The following is a 23,628-nucleotide window of genomic DNA, read 5'->3' as shown; positions in this document are numbered from 1 at the left end:
TTTATTTCAAAACAATGTTTTATTTTTCCATTCAGAATTTGAATATTTATAAATACATAATACATAGAGAATATTCTTATACTTACTTAAAAGTCTTACAAATAACATCAGAAACAGAAAACATGCACATTTTATGACATTCCATCAACTTAAATTAACTTTTATAATACATCTAACTTATCACGGCGCAAATAAAAACTTGAATATCAAGTTTATAAAACAATAATAGAAAATTTTGATAAATGCAAAAATGTTTTCACTAAAAAGTTTTAAAGATGAAGAAGCAAGGAATGATAATATATTAGGAAATCGTAAATATGGAAAAAATATGACTAATAAAAATAAAGTGGTGGGGTACATAAAAATACTGAAATTACCAGTATATAGCGAAATAAGCTGACTCTTTTAAGTAATAGGTACTATCATCTCCAGTTATTTAATAATGTTTAAAACAAATCTTTGTACTTCTCAATAAATAGTATATTGTATTACTTACAACAACATATAATACTCATTTATTTATTAACAATCTTTAGTATCATGTTACTAAGAATCATACTTACATAAAAGGAAAACGGATCTTTTATTCCGTTATACGCAGTTTCGATAAAAAAAATAGCTTAAACATTAAAAGTAATGAGATTTTGTATTCAATGATAATATTATAAGGAGATCAAAACCAACGAATGAATTCTAATACTCATACATACATATTGTAAATGTGTACAAGAGTACGCCATAAAAGATATCTACTTGACTAGACCATTGGGCACGTTTATATTAATGTAATTATTGGAAATGTTTAGGGGCTTCTTATTATTCTCGTTAAAAGCAATGTAAGTCGGATTAGTTACTGCTCTGTTCTTCGCGTTTTTGTCTTTGACTTCGAAGACGTCATCTGATTCTTCTTCAATGCGAGGACACATGGGCATGTACGAGGATGAATTCCCGTCGTAGTCGGAGTCCGAACCGCTCCTCGCTGGAAGGTTGTTTAGGGATAACATCGGAGTCGATTCTGAACTGAGGCCATTTGCCTCGGTCATTCTAGGGTTCAATTTACGGGCGTCGAAATCAAATTTAGTGTCTTGAGCGCGTGGACTGAATATGCGTTGGTTCGCTGGGCTCATTTGTAAGTAGCCTTCGTCGTCTGTGAACACATCTCATATTACATTATCATATTATTATACGCGTGCAATATAAAACGAAAATCGTGCGTTGTCAACATACATTAACATATATTCTAGAAACGTTAGTAACGGTAGGTAAAAATGTGCAAAAGATAAAAAGAAACACAATTTGTTTAGGATTTATTTTGTAGAATTGTTAAATAATCACACGTCTCATACATTATTACTGTATTTGTTTGTATAAGAAGATAACTAGGTTGCTACAGTGTATACATTCATCATACACGTTTTGTTGTTAGTTACATCAACCATGCCTTATACCATTTTATTACCGTATGAAAGAATCTGTTTCGCGTGATCAGACTGGCGTATTTTCCGTTTCGTCTGACAAAAGGAAAAATGCGTTTATATGATGAAATTGTTACCGAGGAATTTTGTTCAATAACAAGAACATGAATTCTAATAAAATTAATACATCTACGACGAAACTCTGTTTAGTAAAAGATTATTTTCTTAATTCAACTAAAATGTTTTGTTCATTATTGATCATCTAATAACTTATATAATGTAAGTATCTATTACTTGGAAACTGCTATATTTTTTCTAAAATGTTTAATTAAATTACTAGATTGTACTAGTTTTGATAAAGTTTTACATTTTACAATAATAATCTCCAAAATGAATTGTTAAAACTATGAGCTATGATTAGGATAGGTAGTTTTCCAAATTTTTAAATATTGTGAAATCATCAATCATCATCAAATCAATCAATCATAACAATTAAAATATGTGACGACTGACAATAATTTATGAAACACAACTTCATAGATATTTTAAGGGTCTACTTTTGAATATCTACGAATAAACTTATAAGTAGGTACGTCGGGACTAATTATAGCCACATATTTTGTTTAGTTCCTACTACATAATATTATAATAAGCTTAATTTACTCGACTTATTATGGCAAAGGCCTTAAGCGATGCGAGGCCCCATAGGCGGTTTGCATATGGCAAGGCCCACGATATTCATAGGAATATTTATATATCTATGGTTAGGAAGGAATCTATGATCTATGATTATGGGAAGGAAGGAAGGGAAATTAATAAACATGATACATGTTAAGAACCTGAATACAAATTGAAATTAAATGAATATGGATAACTAGATAGCATCAAAATATTCTTTTTGCAATATATGTAGGTAATATGTACCTGTAACGACACATAAAATATAGGCAGTAAGCCTTCAATCTTGTTTGGATATAAAAAATCCAAATCTTTACTTGTATTAAAAAAATCATAACTTCTGTTATAATTTATAGTAGGTACAAAACATAGGATTTATTCAATAAATTAATATAATATGTATGACTCTACAGCTCGCCAACCTTTAAGTCAATCAATTGCTAATTCAAACACGTTTAACGAAAATTATAAACCAGATTTAAGCCGTTTAAATACATTTTATTAAAGAAAACTTTTAAACTTACCATGCTGTAACTGCGTAGGCGTCGGTGGGAAGAACTGCGTAGTTTCGTTCACATAGTGATGAGGACTCGGCGTCACGAGGTTATTGAAATCAGGCGCCGACACCATAGCTAAATAGTCCTCTTGCCCCTCACACTTTGCGTTTAACTCCATGTATGCGGAGTTCAAATCGACGTAATGCTGAAATTTTCCATAATCATGTAACGGTGCATTTAGATCAAACGAGCGAATGTTCACCTAACCTAACCTAGCCCCAGATTGTCTTTTTAATTATTTTAGTGTAAACAGGCGTAGAGCATTCTTTCGTTGTTCTTGGTGCGTTCGAAAAGATTCTATGCAATGTTCAAATACTAAATAACACTGAATACAATTTTTCGTTTAGACTAAAAGATCACGAAAGAATGCTCTTGCTCTAGCTCTATGTTCGATTGATGTAAATACACCGTTATATGCCATACATAATAAGTGTTCTTTTTTTTTTAATTACATATTTAAGAATGTATATAATTATTAATGGTCCGGGAGCCAGCAGCAGATTTTATGACCAAGTTCCTCTCAAGCGGTAATTAGTAAAATGCATCAAAGTATAGTATTATGAAGCCTCGTGAACGTCAGCTGGAGCTCGGTTGGGGGGAAGAGCGGTTGTAGCCTCCCGTATCAGCTGACGGTTTTTCCACCAAGATACAGCCAGCTGACATATATATTTATCCACAGTTACATATAAGCTATCATCAGGTAAATTTTTGTTTGAGAGGAAATAACGGAAAATAAATTTTTCTTTAAATTTAACTTTCATGTTCGAGACACCAGCTGACGTATAATACACCATGTTGTAACCAGCTGACTATTTTTTTTCGTTGAGATATTGGGTTAGCTACAATTTGACAAATTTTTAGCTGAGAGGAAATGAATGAATGAATGTATTTTTTTTCCTATGTGCGTGGGAGGCTACAACCGCTCACCCCCCCAACCGAGCGCCAGCTGACGTTCACGAGGCTTTATAGTACTATACTCTCATGCGTCTGACGAATTATCTCTTGAGAGGAAATAGTTAACCAAATTTGCACCTGGCTCCCTAACCATAAGTACAATATACATAAAAGGAAAATTTATTGGCGACGAAAGATGTAAACAGTATTTAATAAGAGCCTGGCAACTTTGTTATTTAACGAAAATCGTAAAGAATTTACAGAATAATAACAATGTTGCTTATTTGATATACAAAAAAGACTATTCAAAAAAGCGAAATCGGCCCTTAGTTACGCTATTCACAATGATCAAATAATTATATACATTGAATATTGGAAACTGGTTTTCTTACAAGAACGATTAAGTAAAGTCACTAAATTTAAAACTGTTACTAAATAAATTTGTAAGTATTGTTTATTTAAAAGGTTTATCCCAAGAGCACATGTTAATCTTCCAATTTACTCCATGTTCGCTATACCCCAGGCCAATATAGTGTTTTTTTGAGTGAATTGAGCGTTTAATATTTAAATCACTTTAAGGCAAGTGCTGGTCTGAACACCCTATGATACTGTTATCTTGGTCGTTTGTTGAATACAAATACACATACACATACACGAGTTTAGATACCCAATCAATAGTTAGATACAAAATAATATAAAAAATAAAACTGTATCTATATTAGGATTATATAGCTGCTGAATTAATAAATATTTCAAATTTATAAACAGTTAAAAAAGGGAATATCTAGTTTTTTTAATAAAATCATTTAATCAATGCAAAGAGTAAATTCCCGTAAGCAGTCTATTAATGTTAATTTATGCAGAATAATGCAGAATAATATTATTGTATTAACAATATTATATTTAAAGCTGAACCTAATTCAGTATTACTTTTGGTATACCTACTCAGATTTAGTGGTTATATATTTAAGAATAATTATAAGAAGTTGTTCATTTCGTTATATTTTTCGGTATGAAAAGAGTGTTTATTTTACGAATAACTATAAGGGTGCACTCACACACATCAGTCACCGTCACGGCACGTCACCGGACAGGATTAAAAAAAAATATGTATCAATAGTTCTAGTATGACTCTGTTCCCACACGACAGTCGCCGGCACGAAATCTATCAGTGACGTCCCCGGTCAGGCACGTCAAATAATCTTTCCATACATGTATCATACTTTTATCCCCACTCACCCGGTGCCGTCACGTCTCAGTTCAGTCAGCGTCGTGCTACCGTCAATTGCTACATGTTCTCTAGCGTGACACACGTCTAATCACTCACTAACCTGATGTATGTGTTCAATGATTCAGTCAAACCGGCGACGTGACTGACGGACAACATGACGGTGACTGGTGTTTGTGGATACGTACACGAACCGTCACCGATCAGTCATCGGTGACTTGACGGTGACTGATGTGTGTGAGTGCACCCTAATTATAAGAGGCTATTTTCTTACATTTCGAACATTGTCTTCTAAGAAGGAGCCGAGTATTTCTTGTAGTTGTGAAAAGGAGGGCCTGGCGGTGGGCTTCTGTTCCCAGCACTTCAGCATGACGTCATAGAGTCTGTCGTCCGCGTAGGTCGGCTTCTCCAAACGATGCCTAGATTAAATTACCATTAAATATTGTATTGTTTTTGTTATACATGGAAAATAATTCTGGTGTTGTACTCGTTCTATATCTTCAGGCTATTTAGTCTACGAATAGTCAAAGTTTATTGCAACTCGTTTAATTTAAATTAAGAGAAAATATAGATAATATTTTATGTGGGGTACGTAAAAAAAACTTGTAAAAAGATTCTCCACAAAAAACACTACAAACATTTAATTTAATTTGATAATACGTTTACCTGTATTTAAATCACATAATGTAATGAAACCAAACTGAAAGATTTTTTATTAATATATTTTAAATTAAAATATATAAATGTTTTTAAACAATATTATGTCGATGAAAATATTTACCCCTCTAAAAGCCATTTCAGCAAGTTAGTCGGACTGATGTTGGGATACGGCGTTTTAGCCAACGAAAAAAGCTCCCACAGCACGATACCAAAAGACCAAATGTCCGATTGAGTAGAAAATATACGGTCGGTCATACATTCTACTGCTAACCACTTCACTGGCAAAGGACTCTGAAAAATAAAATCAACATTTAATTATGTAGCTATGTATTAAAAAAATTGAAACGTTGCAAAAATTTCTAGCAATTTTTCTTTATAATCTATCCAATAAAAAGTAACAAAAGACTCAACAACACAACATTAAATTTTATTGAAAATTTATTCAGGCTGTGAAAAATATATAATATGGCGGGAAAGCCACGGCATTCCAAATAGTAGCGACATCTAGCGGCAGTGTTAATAACTACTAGACCGTGAAAAGGTTACATAGGTTTACAAGTTTACAACGTGTTCAACATGGACCTTTATTGTAAAATGTTACAATGAATACGTTTCATGTGAAATAAACGCTGGCGCTGCTTTAAATAAAAAGTCTGCTTTTTTACGCTCGAGCTCGTTTATTCCATGTGAATATATATGTACCTATTTAACTTTACTCCTGATTTAATTCCTTAATGCGAAAGAAGTTCTATCAAATATTGTGGTTTCATCGACAAGTCGTTAATCATTCTATAATGTCTACGTTATCCAATCGTAATGATTAAATTACTTACGTTTTCCTTTTTCTGATATTCATCGTTCTTATAAATACTTCTTGCTAATCCAAAATCGCAAATCTTTACGATATTGTCTTCAGCAAGCAATATATTTCTGGCTGCTAAATCTCCATGAAGCACCTGAAATTTAAAATATTTGCACATAAAAAAAACTGTAAAACCTTTTTAGTCAAACCTATATTTACTTTTAAAAAAAATCGAAGTTCTGCAGATTAATTTTAATATGTTGATTCTAATAAAATTTCATACAAGCGAGCTTAGCAAGCGAGCATATTACCTTCCTGCTTGCAAGATATTCCATTCCTCTTGCAATTTGAAATCCCCAAGCTAATAGATCTCTTGAGGTTAGAGGTCTTGGATTTCGCCCTTCATAAAGGTAGTCACATTCGTAATTTGATCTCCATTCTGGTTGTACGTAACCAGTGTCGGATACTGCAAACAGTTGTTATTAATAGTTCATTCTATACATTTGTAGATAATAATTGCTACAGTAAATTGAATGCAAGTTTAGTTATAGTGCTTAACATCGATGAACATAAGAGCTTTTTAGGTGTTTTGTTATATTGTAACACTAGCTGCTCCGCGCGGTTTCACCCCCGTGGCTCCACTCCTGTTGCCCGTAGCGTGATGAAATATAGCCTTCCTCGATAAATGGGCTATCTAACACCGAAAGAATTTTTCAAATCGGACCAGTAGTTCCCGAGATTAGTGCGTTCAAACAAACAAACAAACAAACAAACAAACAAACTCTTCAGCTTTATAATATTAGTATAGATTAGGGGTATTAACTATTGAAGCAAGCTAAAACATGAACTGCTCTTGATTATTAGGAAACGTGAAATAAAAAACCGATATTCTATTGAATATTGTAAGGAATATACTTGTCCTAATCGTTTTCTGTACATAGAAAATGCATTATACATATTATTTTCAGGTAAAAATGTTTAACAATTAGTGCATAATAACGTCGTGAAAAGCCAAGAAGAGTGTTTTAGCGACATCGACATTACATAAAAGTAAATATACCTTTTATAAACTCCACGTGTGGAATTTGATTTGCATTTGCATTATCTGATAAAATACAAAACAAATGTTTTAAGATTATATAATTATATTATGCTTAATGCATGAGAAGTAATTATAATAAGTTACATAAAGAATTGAATCTACGTAAAGATATGAAAGATGTAGATAAACATCTACTAAGATTAAATAGGAACTACAAAGCCTTAAAACATGTTTTTAAATAGTGTCGTCATCACTGGAATATACTATCACTACATATTATCAATAACAGTCTGTCTGTTCGTCCGATTTTCATCCCGTTTTCACAAATGAAAAGCGTAGTTATTTGAGTAGGTTTATATTATTGACAAATAATGTGTTAAAAACCGAAGCGCGAAAGCCGGCTTTAATTGTTTAATTTAACACATGATCTGTCTATAATACTAGAGGAAACCACGTGATAATAATTATTCAGTTTTAGAGCATTACTTTTATATGCTCTCCTAGTCTATGGTCACTATAATGTTCACAGACGAAGTTGCGTGGGTTAGCTTATTTCAAGTAAGATAATCAATTGAAATGTAAATCCCTTTTATCTAGGCTTATCTTTCATAAATAAATATTTTCTTTGCTTCTCAATGATTTACCTAGTATAACTAGAGGCATATAAAAAATAATTTACCTTTTCTCTCAGATCTATTTGTATTTGCAGAATTGATAAACGTGTGATCTGTTACTTGAGTATTATTCGAGCTGAAATAATCTGAATGCATCCTGAAAAAAAAACAATGGCTTTAAATTTATACTATTTTACATACATCAATAATTATGATAAATTAGCATGAATGCATCTGTCTATTTAATATTTTAAATACATATATTGGTTAGGTTTTATTATGTACTAAATTATTTTGCATTTATCCTAAGTAAATATACCTACGCGTATTTAAAGTATACGTATATAGTATTGACGACTTCTATTTATAGGATATTACGTGTTATTTTAATAATGCCAAAGCATGTGTGCCATATGGAGTCCGGTATTATAGACCCAATGCTCTATATCGCATATTGCGAAGACTTTAATTAAAACATAACGTACAAATTATACGAACATAAGCTGTGCTAAAAATGCTAAAATAATTTCATCCTAAGGGCGGCCGTACACGGACCGCAGTAGAGACGTGTACGGCAGTGAATGAATGTCCATAAATTGATATTTTTTGTTTTATGGCATTCAAAGCTTTATAAATATATAACCAATACGGTCACTCGTGACCCAGGGTCGTGAACAGTGGCCGTGTTGGTCAGGCATCCGACCCGGAATGGCGCGAAAGGATGCGGGTTCGAGTCCCGCCTCGTGATCGATTTTTTTCTATTCTTTATAAATTTATATGAATGCCCATAGTTCACCGCGAGGTCGCGGCTTCAAGCTGTCGGTCTCAACTGCTTGAAGCGGTCCGTGTTCGGCCGACCTTAAGAACATAATGTGGTGACCAGTGACCACTCATATAAAATAATTTATGTCACTTCTTAGTTATCTTCGCATAGGTACTTATTTTTTGTAAATAAATCTAATTACTTATTTTTAATATGCGATTTTTTTAATCTTAATGGTTGCTTCTATCTTACCCGCTGCTTCCACTGCTACAGGAAAATGCTCTATTCACTTTTCCAAGGTTTTTCTCTTTATTATCTGTCAGCTGATCAATGAAAACCTCGCGATGCCTTAGCATGTAATTGTGAATATTGCCGAATTTGCAGTATTCAACAATTACAATCAACTCTCCTGTAATAGAATAGTTTGTGTTACTAATATTTAATATTGGACATTTTAAATTTACTATTTTAGTGACAAAACATAGATTAAAATATAATTTCAGAATAAATAAACTCATTCACAAATCGTGTAAGTTATTTTAAAATTAAACTTGGTTTAGACTTTTTCCCCTTTTTCTCTATTTGCAATTTGTAATATGTAAACCATATTACAAATTTGAAATTTAAACGAAATAATTTCTTACTTTTCCCGGCATTCTTCGTGCACGCTCCCAATAAGTTGACAATATTGACGTGTTTCCCTAAATGCACCATAATCTTCAATTCAGAAGCCAGTGCTTTGATGTACATATTATCAGCTGTTTTCTTTACCATTTTCACAGCAACTGTGGTTGTTTCTTCGGCGTTAACAATACCTCTTGCTTCGGCTTTGTATACAACACCGAAAGCACCTGCTCCTAATTGCTTACCTATTTCAGAACAAATAAATAATTGTACAAGACACTTAAAATAAATACATTAGGTAACATGAATCATTTAAATAGTATTTGAGATTTCAATGAAAGATTTTATATTACAAGGCCAACGAGACGAGATAAAAAGTGTAAACACGTCTGACCGTTCACTGAGTTTTTGTATCATGACATTGCACTGTCATGTAATTTTGTGTTATTATCAAATTTTTACTTAATAACATCATTTGAAAACCGTTAAAAATTCAATTCAAAAACTTAACAATAATATAATGATAAATAGTTTTAATTTTTGTCTGTTTACTCTTTGATCAAATTCTTTTATCTAGATTACTTTCTACATTATCTAGAATACTTTTTACACAAAATAATTTTCACAGCTCATAAAAATAAAGAAACAAAATTACCTAACACAAGTTTATCTGGCGGAAATTCAAATCTGTCATCGTATGGTAATAGTTCGGCTTGCTCGTCGATACCTAAATCCGGATTTAGCGACTTCGGAACTCCCTCTTTAAAGTATAGAAGTCCAGCGTCCGCTAATTCCTTCCTGAACTGTTTCTCTTTTTGTATTCTCCACGTGAGATATACAATTAACAGGACTAGTATAAATACAATAGCGCAGGTAACACTTAGAATGGTATACGTGGTTTTGTATGTCGCTTTATCTGAAAATAATAAAGAAAGATTATTATTAGAGAGTCGACGGATTGTTCTATTTCTATTAAATATTTTTGAGTATATAATATATTGGCGGTAGTTTTATAACACTAGCTGGTTGCTATGACTACCTACTAAATAAACCTACCCGCAAATAGTTGGCAGACATAATTAATACACCTACCCTCAATTATTTTTAAATATTCTTTATTATAGAACCATCCTTGGAATATTTAGACTTTCGTCTCATCTGAACTATCCTACACTGAAAAGTTAAAATCGTTACAAAAGACAATTCTATTCTTCATGTATTCCTACTATTTAAAAGTTTGATGTCATATTTTGTAGTACACATAGATTCAATCACCTTTGAAATACACATTGTATGTTTTTCTCATGGTCCTTCCACTACTTTCTGCGATACATTCGTATTTCCCCTTGTTATCGTCCGCCCGTCCGTCTGTCTCCATAGTGGTCTCGATTTCGAGGGTCGAGTTAACCGTTGTATGGTTCAAATAATCAGTTTTTATAACAACATCAGTTGCGTTAATTAGAGGGACACCGTCCTGTAATAAATAGCTTTGTTTACTCTGCTAGTTATAGAGGGTGAAATAGTACGTATTTGTGCAATTCACACACTATTATTAGGCATGTGTGTGTATAACACATACACACGCACATACACACCAACACGCACAGACACTAACATACACACACACACACATACAAACACACACTAATAATAATCACAAATGTTTGTATAAATTATGTAAACATTACCTTTTCCCAGAGTATTGTAGGTGGAGGAACAGCATCCGCTTGGCAGACTAGATAAACTGGATGGTATGGAATCACTTCTACGTCTTCTTCATCCAGTTTCGGAATATTTATCTCAGGTAAACGTTGTGCTGTACATAATGAAATGATCAGTTGCTATACTTACTTCAAATATTGATAAAATCAACAGGATTGAATAAAAGATAAAATATGATCTAAGGAATTGTAACATATAAAATTTATTTTTCAACATTTTACATGATTAATATTATAATTTACCTGTTACACTTATAGAAATCGTGAATGTTTCGCTTGTTTCATTGTTTTTAAATCCAGCGCATGTGTAGTTATCAGCTTGCTCTAACGATATGCTGTCAAATATCAACTGTGCTACGTATGAGTACGGAGTTTCTTTCAATTTAACTAAAACAATCATATTATTAAGGTAAACTTAATAAAAATAAAATTAAGTCAAACCCATACTTTAAAATTAAACCAAAGATTACCATTATCAGCAATATCGTTTCCTTCACCGTCAAACCAAGTCACGTCTGAAAATTCGTACTTTGAAGCGTAACAACTTATGACCACTCTATCATTCTCCGAGAACCATGTATTGTTTTCATTGGCAACACCAAATCCATTGTTTATTTCGTAAACAAGGAACTTTCGGGAAACAGATGTGTGATTTATAGTATTTGTGGCATAGCATGTTATGTTTCCAGATGAACGAACGGGAATTTGTAGTATCGACGATGTTTTGATGATCGAAACTGCGGTACTCTTAGCCTAAAATAAATAATAAAAGATAAACCATTGAATAAGCTTTAACTAAAACCCTGCTTGAGAAATAAACAGTAAGTACCTGTTTTTCTAAAATGTGTCTTTCTCCTTTGTCAGTTGTAAAATTCCAACTGATCGTTGGTCGAGGATATCCGATTGCATTGCATATTAAAGTAGCAATGGTGCCAGATAAAAACCTCTTACTGGAACTAAGATTAAACTCGATGCTAGGTGATGCTGAAATTACAAGTCATATTTTACTTTCTAAAAATGTAAGGATTAACATAAAAGTGAAGTCCCGTGTCCCCTAGTGGGGTAAGGGGCAGATGCATTATGCACACATCTGTTTAGGATTAACATAAATGATACATATTTAATAGACAAAGTAGAAACATATATACCATTAATCACTCTTTTAGTCACCTATTTTACATTGAATACTAAGATAATAGTTTACCTTTTGGCCTTATATCGTAAGTAACATTACGTGTGTTGAACTGGTTCCTTGCAATTATCGTATAATTTCCAGTATCGTTTATATTTAACGAATTAATTTGGAACACGACACCAGATGTATAGAAAATTAAAGAGTATTTTTCACCAGAGGGTAACTCCATACTACCATCTCTCACTCTGAAATCAAAATTAGTTAGATTTGAATTTTCAACGAAACTTCCTAATTCCTAATTGTCAAACTGTTTATGAATTGATCCTCCTAAAATGATTAGGTTGATATTGGGACAGAAGAAAAGGTAAAATTTATGAGTTCTTTATAAAGACTGTAAATAAAGCTAGACGTAAGACGTACAACGTTACAACAGAAAAAATAAATATGTTGTTGTTAAAGAAGACCGCATAAACATATTCAGTGATTAAACAATTGAATAAAAGTCCCAGAATACGAATAAATGAATTAATTTGAATGCTCATGCACCTGAAACTGATTAGACTCACTTTCCTCGCATTACTCAGATGCCCGTATACCCGAAAAATCCATTGTTTCACCGAAGAATTAATACTGGTATATATTTTACCATAATATTACTGGAACCTCAGCATTGCAGTCATTTGCTAGGATCATTTACGTATAGTCTACAACTCGAACTGATTTAGAGGTCAACTTTTTTAACCACAGTAACACGAAATTTATAACACTAAGTATCTGTATAAACTTGTAACTGAGAAAGATAACCTGTGAGAGGAACGTGTTTCTGTAACTGCTGCTGTGAGCACAGCAAACTGCAGAACCTTTAGGTAAATAAAGAAGTTGGTTGAAAATACAATAATAGTCAAGTTTATACATTAACTTACACAGAAAATTGTGCTGGAGGATAGGCTTCAACAAGCGTAAAGAGCCTCAACGGTGTTATATTGGGATCCGTTGACACAATCTTTTTCATGTTGAGCTTTTCTAGCTTTATGTAACCTTCCGTACCTAAAACATTAATTTTATGAGTAATATACAGTACGTTTAAGTAAATATTCAAATCAATAAAACAATTTTTTTTCCTAACTTTATTTTGCACAAAAATTAATATGTCAAAATAAAACTATGAGTATGTAATGTTACCAACCGTTGTACGTTTTCCTCGTTCTACTCGTCTTATTCCCATTTCTATTCTTCGATATACATTTATAATATCCAGCGTCTGTTTCAGTTGCATTGTAAACTGTTATATTATTGTACAAAATGCCCTGAGTTATTTCCCTTTCATTTGTTTCATGTAAAATATTCTGAAAAATATATTTTTATTTTTTATGTTAAAGCTTGCTGCTAATTCTTAAAGATCAATATGAATACAGTATTTAATAATAAAAACAAATAAAAAAACTTACGTTTGCATACGGATCCGGTGTTTGCCAAGTCAAGACAACAGCAGAATTTGCTTGATAATCAACTGTACAGTTTATAGAAAATGTTTCTCCTCTTAGGAATAATTCAGAATCGCTTTTTATATTAGGTATTGGAGGTTCTATATTGTCGTCTAAAAATAAATAGAACATTACAAATTAAATAACTGAAAAAAAAATTAACACACACTGAAGTACTTCTTGATTTTATTGCAAAACAAAAATAAAATGTAAACTAAACTTCTGTAACTGCAAATTAATAAATCTCAACTCTTAGTTTTTTTGAGAGCACCTTTATTAATATTGCTATTTAAGCTTATCACGTAATTTAATATATTAAACGAACTGTCTTATGTTTATGATTTATTTAAACCTTTACGCATTTAATTTTGCAGGCAAATCTAAGCGTCCGATATTATCAATGAATTGAATGATTTGGTAAAATATGAATTATTTAATAAGTTTTTTGACTAGCGGTAAACTTTCCATGTTAAAATAAACTACGTTCAATATCAAAAACAAATAATAATATAAACTGAAATAGATATTATATAATGTTAGTATGTTAGTTGTTAACACAAAGTGATAAGGGTTGCACATAAATGGCGCTAAGCCACACACCATAATAAGAAGAAAATAGGAGATAGATAACAAGCAGCAAACTTTACAAAACAAAAAGAACGATGCCAAAACAATCCCGAATGAAACCATCACACTGGGCTACCTTATGACATCAACATTTCAGCACTATCTACTTACTAGTAATATATTTCCTTAATGTTTGATTTCCGCGCTGTCCATCGCATATATAACCGGTTTCTTTCGCTTTCAATAAAAATCCAATTTTTGGGGAATACTTATTGAAATCGGCCGCCTTGTTATTCTGCTATTTTTATATTACCATTTAAACTTGTTTGTTAGTAAAATACATGGTTATGTTAATAGTTATGTTTTTCAATCGAAAGCATTTTTTTTACTATTTTGAATAAACATCATCATTACAATTAACAATATAATAATAAATTCCTGTTTTGTTCTGTTATCGTATTGAAAAACATAACCCAACGCATTCACCCCAATTTTATGACCTCTATTCATGAAACTGTATTTTATCTATGCCACTTTTGATTTTACATCGATATAATTAATATGTATTATATTTATACACTCAAGTGAATTTTTATTTTTGCTATAAAACGGGGGTGCACACCAAAGATAATAATTAAAGGAAGTAAGCATGTTGTCTAAACACCTACGTTTATTTACAAAAACATCTTTTGTTGCCTGTATATTTCGTCGCTTAAAGCCACAAGTGAAAATTGTAATCAGGTCTTCCAAAAATGTTAAAAGATAAGTATCGAGGGTGCACCCGATTTTCGGGTTACAACTATATTCCCCTTCTGCAAAGTCCTGAATATCAAGAAGGTTGTTATGAGTTGTCCAAGCAATAGTATTATTAAAACCACAGGTGGTAAGTAACATGCTTTATTAGAAGAAACATTTGCAGCTCAAAGCATTCATTTATTATTAGGTAAATGAGAAAATGCAGTTTCCTTAAATATTCATGCTTTATTAAGATATATGTAAAACATAGAAAACATTATCTCATACATTGTCATTTCTTGGTTATTTTAATTTAATGCTGTTTAACATGCAAAGTTTGAAGCAATTTTACGCATTCCATTTTCATGTCTCTATTTCTTAAGTTATAGATACATGTAGCAAATCCTCTAACTAATGAGAGTATGTTTACAATGTATTATTTATTTAGGCATATTATATCATCGCATTCCTATATACGTACCCCTATCAATGTAACGTTAACATCTGGTGTTGTAGGTCTACATTCAATAACAACTTTTGAGTTGCCTTTAGGAATAACCACTTCTCTCATTGGCGCAAATATATTATCCGTACCTAAAATATATTCGAAGTTATTTCATATCAAGTGTCTACTGTTTAATCACCAAATAATTTTAATAGGATTTTTAATAAAACCTCACCATCCACGTATACATAAATGTAAGAGACTTGTTCCGTGTTAGTAGGTTCTTCTCTCAAATCAGTTAAAATTGTATTAGGATCTAGATCTTTTTCGAAACAAGCATAGTAGCCGACTGCATACTGATCAACATTTATAAGATCGAGTATAGTCTGGTACACTTTATTATCCCCCTCAATTACAGTCTTATTTCTTTGTACCATATAAAATGATTCAATCACTTCTTCGGGGATTTCTTGTTGTTTTATTTCGACGGGTTTGTCAGATTTACACGAAATAGTAAAGTTTTGTCCCTTTTGTAATATTATTTCTTTCTTTAAGGGAGTTATCACAGGACCATTGATTTGCTGAGCATCTGGAAAGCAGAACGGAATTCTTATCGTTTATTGACTTTTGATTTACTTCCATAGGTTTTCATAAACAGTAGTAATTTATTTAGATACTATAGTTTTCTACACAGGGTAACAAACATGTAATATGAATTAAAAATCGACAGTGTATCGAATCATTATTTTTACTCATAGGTATTAGGTACATATTATGATGACCTCATATTGAAAGATGTTTATAATATAGCACATAGTGCTACCACGCCTCAGAATAATATAATGAAAGAAAATTAGCCTTTCATGGAAACTTCCTGTAGCTAATTTGTCAACGCTCACGTGCGTCACCTATCGAGTAGTTTATCATGTCGGGAAGACAAACAACGTTGGCCTTGGGAGGGAGAGCTCAGTGTTACACCGGAGCGAAGGGTGAATGTGATCAAGTAGACTTAGCTTATCAGCCTAATGGTAACACGAGACTAGCACCGTACAATGCGTATACGTAACTATCGAAAACATTTTTAATTAATTTGCGTCTGGGGTGTGACACAGGCGTGGTCAACATTGGGGAAATTAATCCTACCGGTAGGATAGCAAATGATCCGTACGTCTGTTCACAATTGATTCGATCAAACTGTTCAATTCGGCAATTAAACAATTAGGATCCCGTTGTTATTTTCATTTATCTAATAAAGCTTCCGATTGATTTGGATAACGTAGATACAAATGTTTTCTATAATCACAGAAAAGAGATAACTGTTGATATAATATTTTAGTTGTGCGAGTAAATTATGGGTTAAAGGATTCCCAAGTAATCCCATAATGAGAGATCGTGGGCTGAAGATAGATTTAGGTACAAATATGAAATGACATAAAACTTATAATGAATATAGCTACAAAACCAAAAAATCAAGAATGCTTTGATAACTTCCCGAGCAGGGTTTTAGAAAATTAAATTATATTTTAATAATTTTGTTTTTATGGACATTAGGCTCTTTACAGGCCAACAGGATACCATACGCGTATGATAAATAGCGGTAACATCCGGTAATTCAACAAAGTTAATTATAATGATTTACATAATGTCTGTGAATTTCACAAATGTTTTCCTTTAATTTCGATTAAATTATGCATTAAGCACAGACGAAAATCTTTCCAAACCGAGAAAGTCCAATTTACGTCAAGCAAAGTATAAAAACCGACCTGGGAATTTATTGGTCACCGGTGAACAACGTGAGGAAAATTCTTATTAAATTTGTAAAAAAATTACTATTGTTTGTAGTTATGAGGTCAAACACTTTGTTCATAATGTGGTAAAGACTCGCTATTTTTCTTAAAAATAGATCTAGGTATTTTATGTAGGTACTAGAAATACATAATTAGGCAAAGAATATAAGTCCTGGAATTTTTAGTTATAGCTAAATGCTTCTATTTAAAGTTTAAGCCTACATTATTGTAAATAGTTATCAAACGTTCAATTCACATGAGGATTACTTCAACGCGCAGTTTTCTTTGCGTTGTCTCAGTGCAAAAATTAGCCTCTGTAAACCTACCATATTAGGTACTAGCGACCCGCCCCGGCTTCGCACGGGTGCAATGCTGATACTAAAATATACACTACAGAAAAACGGTGAACGTTGTATATAAAAACATAGCGGCCCGCTCCGGCTTCGCACGGGTATAAAATATATAGTCCCGCAATTTTTAAAATCTGTAATATCTTCGAAAATATTCACTTAAATCATACGGTGTAAAGGGCCATATAGATCTATATTAAATGAACAATGTATTCAAGGTATTTAATTGGTTAAGGATTAATGCTGTATTGGTTAAAGTCGCTTCGAAAATTAGCCATTATTTGTCGTAAAAAGTAAATGACAAAAAAAAGTTATTGTGGGTTATCCATAAGAGATAGACATATACCATCGCGGACTTTTCTGCAGACCTTTTCAATGTGTATAATACTTAGTACATTATTTTGATAAAACTCGTAGGGTGAAGCCTGCGTTTGCAATGTAAGCGGAAAAAATGTAATTTTTTACGACATCACATTAGAAACCTCAAAAATAACAGTGCTTCTCCACTATTTATTGGATGTCATTATACATATAAACCTTCCTCTTGAATCACTCTATCTATTAAAAAAAACCGCATCAAAATCCGTTGCGTAGTTTCAAAGATTTAAGCGTACAAAGGGACATAGGGACATAGGGACAGGGAAAGCGACTTTGTTTTATACTATGTAGTGATAGTGAAGTTGCAACATGAAGGAAAAGCCCAGGTATTAATTTTAATAAATGAGTCAAATTGGAAGAGTAATTATTAATTGTTATTTAATGATAAATATAGTTTATCGTACAAAATCATCTTAACTTCGATCATATAAGTATGAGCAATGCGGACGAAAAAAATCGATTTCTTACAAAACATATAATGTTATTTATAGTCGCCGTAGTTTTATAATTCTCGACAATACATCACAGGTGGATGTAATAAAAACTGTAACTATGAAAAACATGCTATACTGTAATGATTGGAAGTGACCTTGCAGAGGTCGGTGCTTTGACGCTATTGCTTTAGAAACAGTCAAAACAAACGCATATTTTATTTACAATCATATATTTTCTTTAAAAGTTTTTTTGTTTTTTCGCATTAACTAATAACACATTGCATTTTTTTAGATGAAAGGAATGTTTATCATGATATGTTTTGAATGCATTTGTGCAGAATTAATGTGTTGTATATATACCTATATATTATGGATACTTAATATAATATGTCTGAGTACCTATTCTCTTTATTTGTTAGACGTAAGTTTACTTTTGAATTTATTTTGGGATCACTCTTATGTAAACTTACGGTTACGTCAAAGATTGTTAACAACGACAATACTAGTAGGTGTTCTGGGCTCTTAACTGTAATTTACAATAGTGTTTCTAATTTACCACATTTCCACCCGTATTTATTTGTTTGTTTGAACGCGCTAATCTCAGATATTTCTTTCGGTGTTAGATAGCTCATTCATAAGACTATAATATATCATCACTCTAAGACCAACAGGTTACAGGAGCCGAGCGGAGCCACGCGGGTGAAACCGTGGAGCGCAGCTAGTTTTTGATAAAAGCAATCGTTCATATCTATTAATCAATAAGTAGATATTAATATTTTTAATGATTGAATTGTGTTAGCCATTTCTTCAACGCTTGTTGTGGTAAAGAGAGAAGAACATTGTATCTATTCATCAATTTTTTATCAATTCAAATCAATTTTTATTTACTTAACTAATAGCAATTTTATTTCTAATCATGTTTAAAACAATTTTACCGATTTCTGGCTCAATGAGAATTTTGGTCGAAGGTCAAGAAATCAAGCAAAACGCATAATCTTATGCCATTATCGATAGCGGATTCTATTCCTTAGCGTTTCTGCCATGTGTCTAGAGGCCAAGGTAAGTTTTCACAAAATTTCATGAAAAGTTAATTGTAACGTGGAAGACCAAAACCAGAAAGGACCTACATTCATTTTTGAGATTATGTGAACAAAATTGTAAAAACATAAAAGTACAACACTACATAATATGTATCTAATTAGGGACTAATAAAGATCTAATTTTCCACTCATATATTTTAAGGTCATGGTAAATCATCATTATAAAAAGCAGGCTAGGAAAACTTGAAATCTTGAGTAACTAAATATGTCTACATACAGGTATGTCCAGATTGGAACTTCCGGTATTTTCCCAGAAAGGAACTTGTTTTTATAAGCTAACCTTTTCTCGGTCTCGTGAATGACACATCTTGAAGGAATATGTACCTTTCTCAATTCAAAGCTATCTTCCTTAATTTCCCATTGTTTGTAGTAGATATGATCTTTTAGTTCTAAAATAATTAATATAGGTTTCTGTTTTAAAATTGATGTTTAAATAATATGAATGATGCTTTTTATTGGTGAACATTTCACATTCCACACGCCATAGACACAATAATCAACAGAACCCAGCATGCAATCATACACTTTAAATTCTGAATGAAAACTATAAATATTCTCAATCACAGTTCTCAATGGATTTGGATATAGATTTAATTATTTATTTTATGAATCAGTGGCAAGACAGTAACAGTAAAGCGATGACGCATATCTTAGTCACCGAACGAGAAGACGGAGTCTGCAGAGTGTACAAAAATCCATATTCTTTATATTTTCTGACTCATTGTAGTATCACACGTGTACTATAATTTTATTGATTCGAGATCTTACTTTAGATATCATTTGTGTCTGAAAGTTTATTTGCAACGATTTTGGCTTAACTACGCTCGCTGCAATCATGCAGCTGCGCAGCTGATATATACTCGAACATTTAAAATATCATAAGCAGATATTCGAATAAATAATAAAAAAAATCTGAGATGACAATGATTCGATAACGATTAACGAAGTTTTATCGTAACATAATTAGGTATTAATTATGTTTTATGATAATAACGATACGAAAAGGGGAAAATTCTCAAAGATTTGTTATTAGAGCCTACTGGATTTATCTTTTCTCAAAAGTACCTATTAGAAGACTTAGATTTTTAAAGTGAAACTTTTATTATATCGTCTCAAACTTTTTGGTCTGTGTAGCGCATGTTGCGTGACGGTCGGCTGCCGAGTAGGTATAAAGATTAAAGCAGTGTTCGGAAAGTTTCACTTTTACCGTGGTTTCATAAAACCACACAACATTTTTATCTATTGTAAATTGTACCCATTACATGCTAACTTTTACAGAATAAATCTGAGTCTTAGTTCTCACAGTGTTTATTTACCTTGTGTTAATTATTTAAAGTAAGGTTACGGTTGTTGAAACAATTTATCAGAAATAGCATTTCTCATTTTTTTTTTATCGGTCATAACAAAAGGTATTATATTTGTTAGCACAATGGTACATACCTATTTATTATACGAATACACCTACTAGTTACAAACTATTTAAATTTGCAACATTTTTACATTATTTAAATTAGCAAAGCGATTACCCATACAATTATAATATTCCTGGAAAGTGTACGCAGAGCAAGCATTAGCAATAATATTAAGTGAGCAAACTGAAATATCCCAGACATGTTATTGCAATAAAATTTGGCGCCTCAAATGTGACATCAGTAATCAGTATAGATAGAAAGCCACACATTCGAAATCATATAAATATTGACGTAGTTACTATTTATTAGTCTGTGGTAATATGTAGATTGATTCTAAAGTCTAGCGAGTATTCGATAATTTAAATAAATTTATGTTAAACTGGTCATACAGCTGCTGCTTAGTTGGATGTATAATATATTCACTGTTTGAGTGAACCGGTTGAGGCAAAGTTTAATCACGTACCTACTAAGTACTGTTACTAATTCTGTGAATGCCAAACAAATAGCCAATAGGTGGTACCTAGGTGATAGGTAATAAGTAATAACTATGCTAGGAACTACATATTTCTTAGGATCGATTAATATTATATTCCAATTTCTCATAATGTTTGGTTAAACTTGAAACCTAAGGCAAATGTATAAAAATGATAATATTATCAGAACAAATAAATGATAAGTATTAAATTATATTTTGTTGTTTAGTTAAGTAGGTATTCTCATACGTAGGTACGTGAGTTACTAACTCCCTACATATACGGTTATTAATTAATATTCAAACAAACAACCTTATTAAGAATGTTTTATTAAACAAATGTTTGGAGTCAGAACTAGTAATTGATAAAAAATACCCAAACCTAATAAAAACAAACAAAACTACCTACGCGGAATGCCTTCGTCGTGTGAATAATATTGTAAACAAAAACAGCTAATAGGTACAAGGTGTTGTACCTATTCTCAATTACAGATTTGCCGACATGTTTAATGTAGGTATAGTGCGTCCATATTAATAGAACGTTTTGGATACCTGTTTTTAAGGGGAGGTGTCATAAAAAATAGGAATTATATTAAATGGTTTCCCCACTTACAAAACACTGGCTTAAAAATCTATACTGATTCATTGGAACAAGATGCCATTAGTTTCTATTTAGTTATAAAAAGAAGATTAAATTACAGAATCCGTGCTTTTTAGGAAGTTAGTTCACAAGTGGAAGACAATAGTATGCAAACCTGAATACGCCAAAGTTGTGAAACATATTAATAGAATCCCACGCGCTGCTATTAGCCGCGAGCGAAACATTTTGGATTATATTTACTATTCACAATCAATTTAAAACTAATTCTCCAGAACACTATTCATTGTAGACTCCATACGCCGTGATTTAATCAAGCGTTCTATTTTAAACGTTCCATCCAATATAGCGCTGCTCAAGAGCAAATAGCTCAGTCTCAATCACAGTCGATGTAAACACTTCGAAACTTTGTACACTGAGTCACAAAATTAAATACGCGTTGCAACAATCGGAAATGTTCAGTCATTTTGTCTCATTTCACATCTTGGTGCTATATATGGTCACTGGTTTCACTAGTTTTGGGAGTAAGCATATGCTATGACGTAGCAATTAGGTCACTGTTAAAGTTTACAACGGTACGACACGTGATGGTTTATAAGGCAATGACAATAACGCGTCCGATTCGCGGCATCCAGTGTGGTGGAATGTCGACGCAATCGCGCTCGTGGCGCGCCCGCGACCTCGCCGCGACGGACGGTCAAACCAAGATAATGCCCATAGTAGAAGCACCATACAGAGAACATAATCACCAGCCATATTGTACTATCGAACAGCTGTAGATATGTGTGTATCAAATGCGTTCATTCAGTCAAATGACCGGTACATAGAAGTTTGTTACAAAACTGTAATTAATGGTACGTTTTACATACCCAAATAATGAATAGATATAATATTAACAGCTGTGTACCTTCTCAGTTTAGCATAATTTGATCGATACATCATCAATTAACATCTAGTCAATTGATGAAACAACAGATCCTACCTATCCTACTATAAATTCTGTCCATCCTATCCATCCTATCAAAAAATCTCTAGAAGATGAGCTGAAGCCAAACTAAGTATTAATGAATGATCTTAAGACTCCGTGAATTTATCCACTTTGTCTATGTAGAGGTGTAGAGACGAATTTTGGACTGAACCGTTATTTCCATGTTTTTTAAATTCTTGTCAAACTCTAGGAAAAAAGCAAAGTGAGCTCTATATCCCACTATCTATGCATTTTTACCGTGTAAAACCACTGCAAATCTACTAGTAATAGCTTAGTCATAATAATTATTATGATAGCAAACATTAACATTTAGGTGCACCGTAGAATGTTGTTTGATAACATATCACTGCGTCATCAATTATTAAGTCCAAATAGTAAATATTGCACAAATTATTGAAGACTTTACATTCCATATCAAAATGTTCCTCCTACATGTTCGCATGTGATGCATTAAAAATATGGTAAAATAACGATGGATAACGATACTTCTGATAGCAACTTGCGCATTACACGTTTTATGATCACAATTCGTGCAACATTGCATTTACTGACACCCAAATATAGAAAAATGAAACATCAGTTAAAAAGTGTCATATTTTGATCTATGAGGGTATAATGTTTGTTGCTATGAATTTATATTGTGCACTGCAGAACGCCCACCAACAGAAGAGTCGAATTCGCCATGATAGTTTTGATAACGCCTCATATCCATCATGATTCATGACACACATTGTCATACTCGTAG

General features: G+C 32.3%; 1 protein-coding gene across 6 annotated transcripts; it reads right to left on the bottom strand.

The window, feature by feature from the left end:
- Pvr (PDGF- and VEGF-receptor related) lies at positions 1 to 22,564 on the bottom strand. Of its 6 annotated transcripts, XM_089704318.1 has the most exons (25): positions 22,053 to 22,564; positions 15,600 to 15,953; positions 15,401 to 15,513; positions 14,853 to 15,006; positions 13,582 to 13,730; positions 13,320 to 13,479; positions 13,057 to 13,180; positions 12,203 to 12,378; positions 11,828 to 11,982; positions 11,469 to 11,751; positions 11,242 to 11,385; positions 10,966 to 11,093; positions 10,553 to 10,751; positions 9,933 to 10,193; positions 9,298 to 9,522; positions 8,906 to 9,062; positions 7,956 to 8,047; positions 7,295 to 7,339; positions 6,546 to 6,700; positions 6,266 to 6,388; positions 5,554 to 5,723; positions 5,047 to 5,191; positions 2,618 to 2,795; positions 1,460 to 1,511; positions 1,021 to 1,147 (listed from the first exon to the last, which is right to left on the bottom strand). In XM_089704318.1, the coding sequence occupies exons 1-24, from the start codon at positions 22,120 to 22,122 to the stop codon at positions 1,486 to 1,488; spliced, it is 3,786 nt and encodes a 1,261-aa protein (XP_089560444.1). In that variant the 5' UTR covers positions 22,123 to 22,564; the 3' UTR covers positions 1,021 to 1,147; positions 1,460 to 1,485. The 6 variants fall into 6 exon arrangements, with proteins under 6 accessions (XP_089560440.1, XP_089560441.1, XP_089560442.1 ...); XM_089704314.1 differs by lacking the exon at positions 1,460 to 1,511 and having other exon boundaries at positions 1 to 1,147; XM_089704315.1 differs by lacking the exons at positions 1,460 to 1,511; positions 14,853 to 15,006 and adding an exon at positions 14,356 to 14,482 and having other exon boundaries at positions 1 to 1,147.
- Between the last annotated feature and the right edge of the window lie 1,064 nt (positions 22,565 to 23,628).

This window comes from Colias philodice, chromosome 15, assembly GCF_061535455.1.
Source record: "Colias philodice isolate Cphi_HAF_F1 chromosome 15, ilColPhil1 Martin Lab GWU primary, whole genome shotgun sequence".
Taxonomy (NCBI): domain Eukaryota; kingdom Metazoa; phylum Arthropoda; class Insecta; order Lepidoptera; family Pieridae; genus Colias; species Colias philodice.
The sequence above is the reverse complement of the archived record's forward strand: the minus strand, read 5'-3'. Positions and strand labels throughout refer to the sequence as shown.

What these genes read in the sequence shown, in the direction of transcription:
- Pvr (XM_089704314.1), bottom strand. Translation starts at nt 22,122, where the DNA reads ATGTTTCGCTCGCGGCTAATAGCAGCGCGTGGGATTCTATTAATATGT. An exon ending in TTAACGTTACATTGATAGGG is followed by an intron (nt 15,007 to 15,400) that starts GTACGTATATAG and finishes CTTGATATTCAG; the next exon opens with GACTTTGCAGAAGGGGAATA. An exon ending in AGATGTTTTTGTAAATAAAC is followed by an intron (nt 13,731 to 14,852) that starts GTAGGTGTTTAG and finishes ATTTATTTTTAG; the next exon opens with ACGACAATATAGAACCTCCA.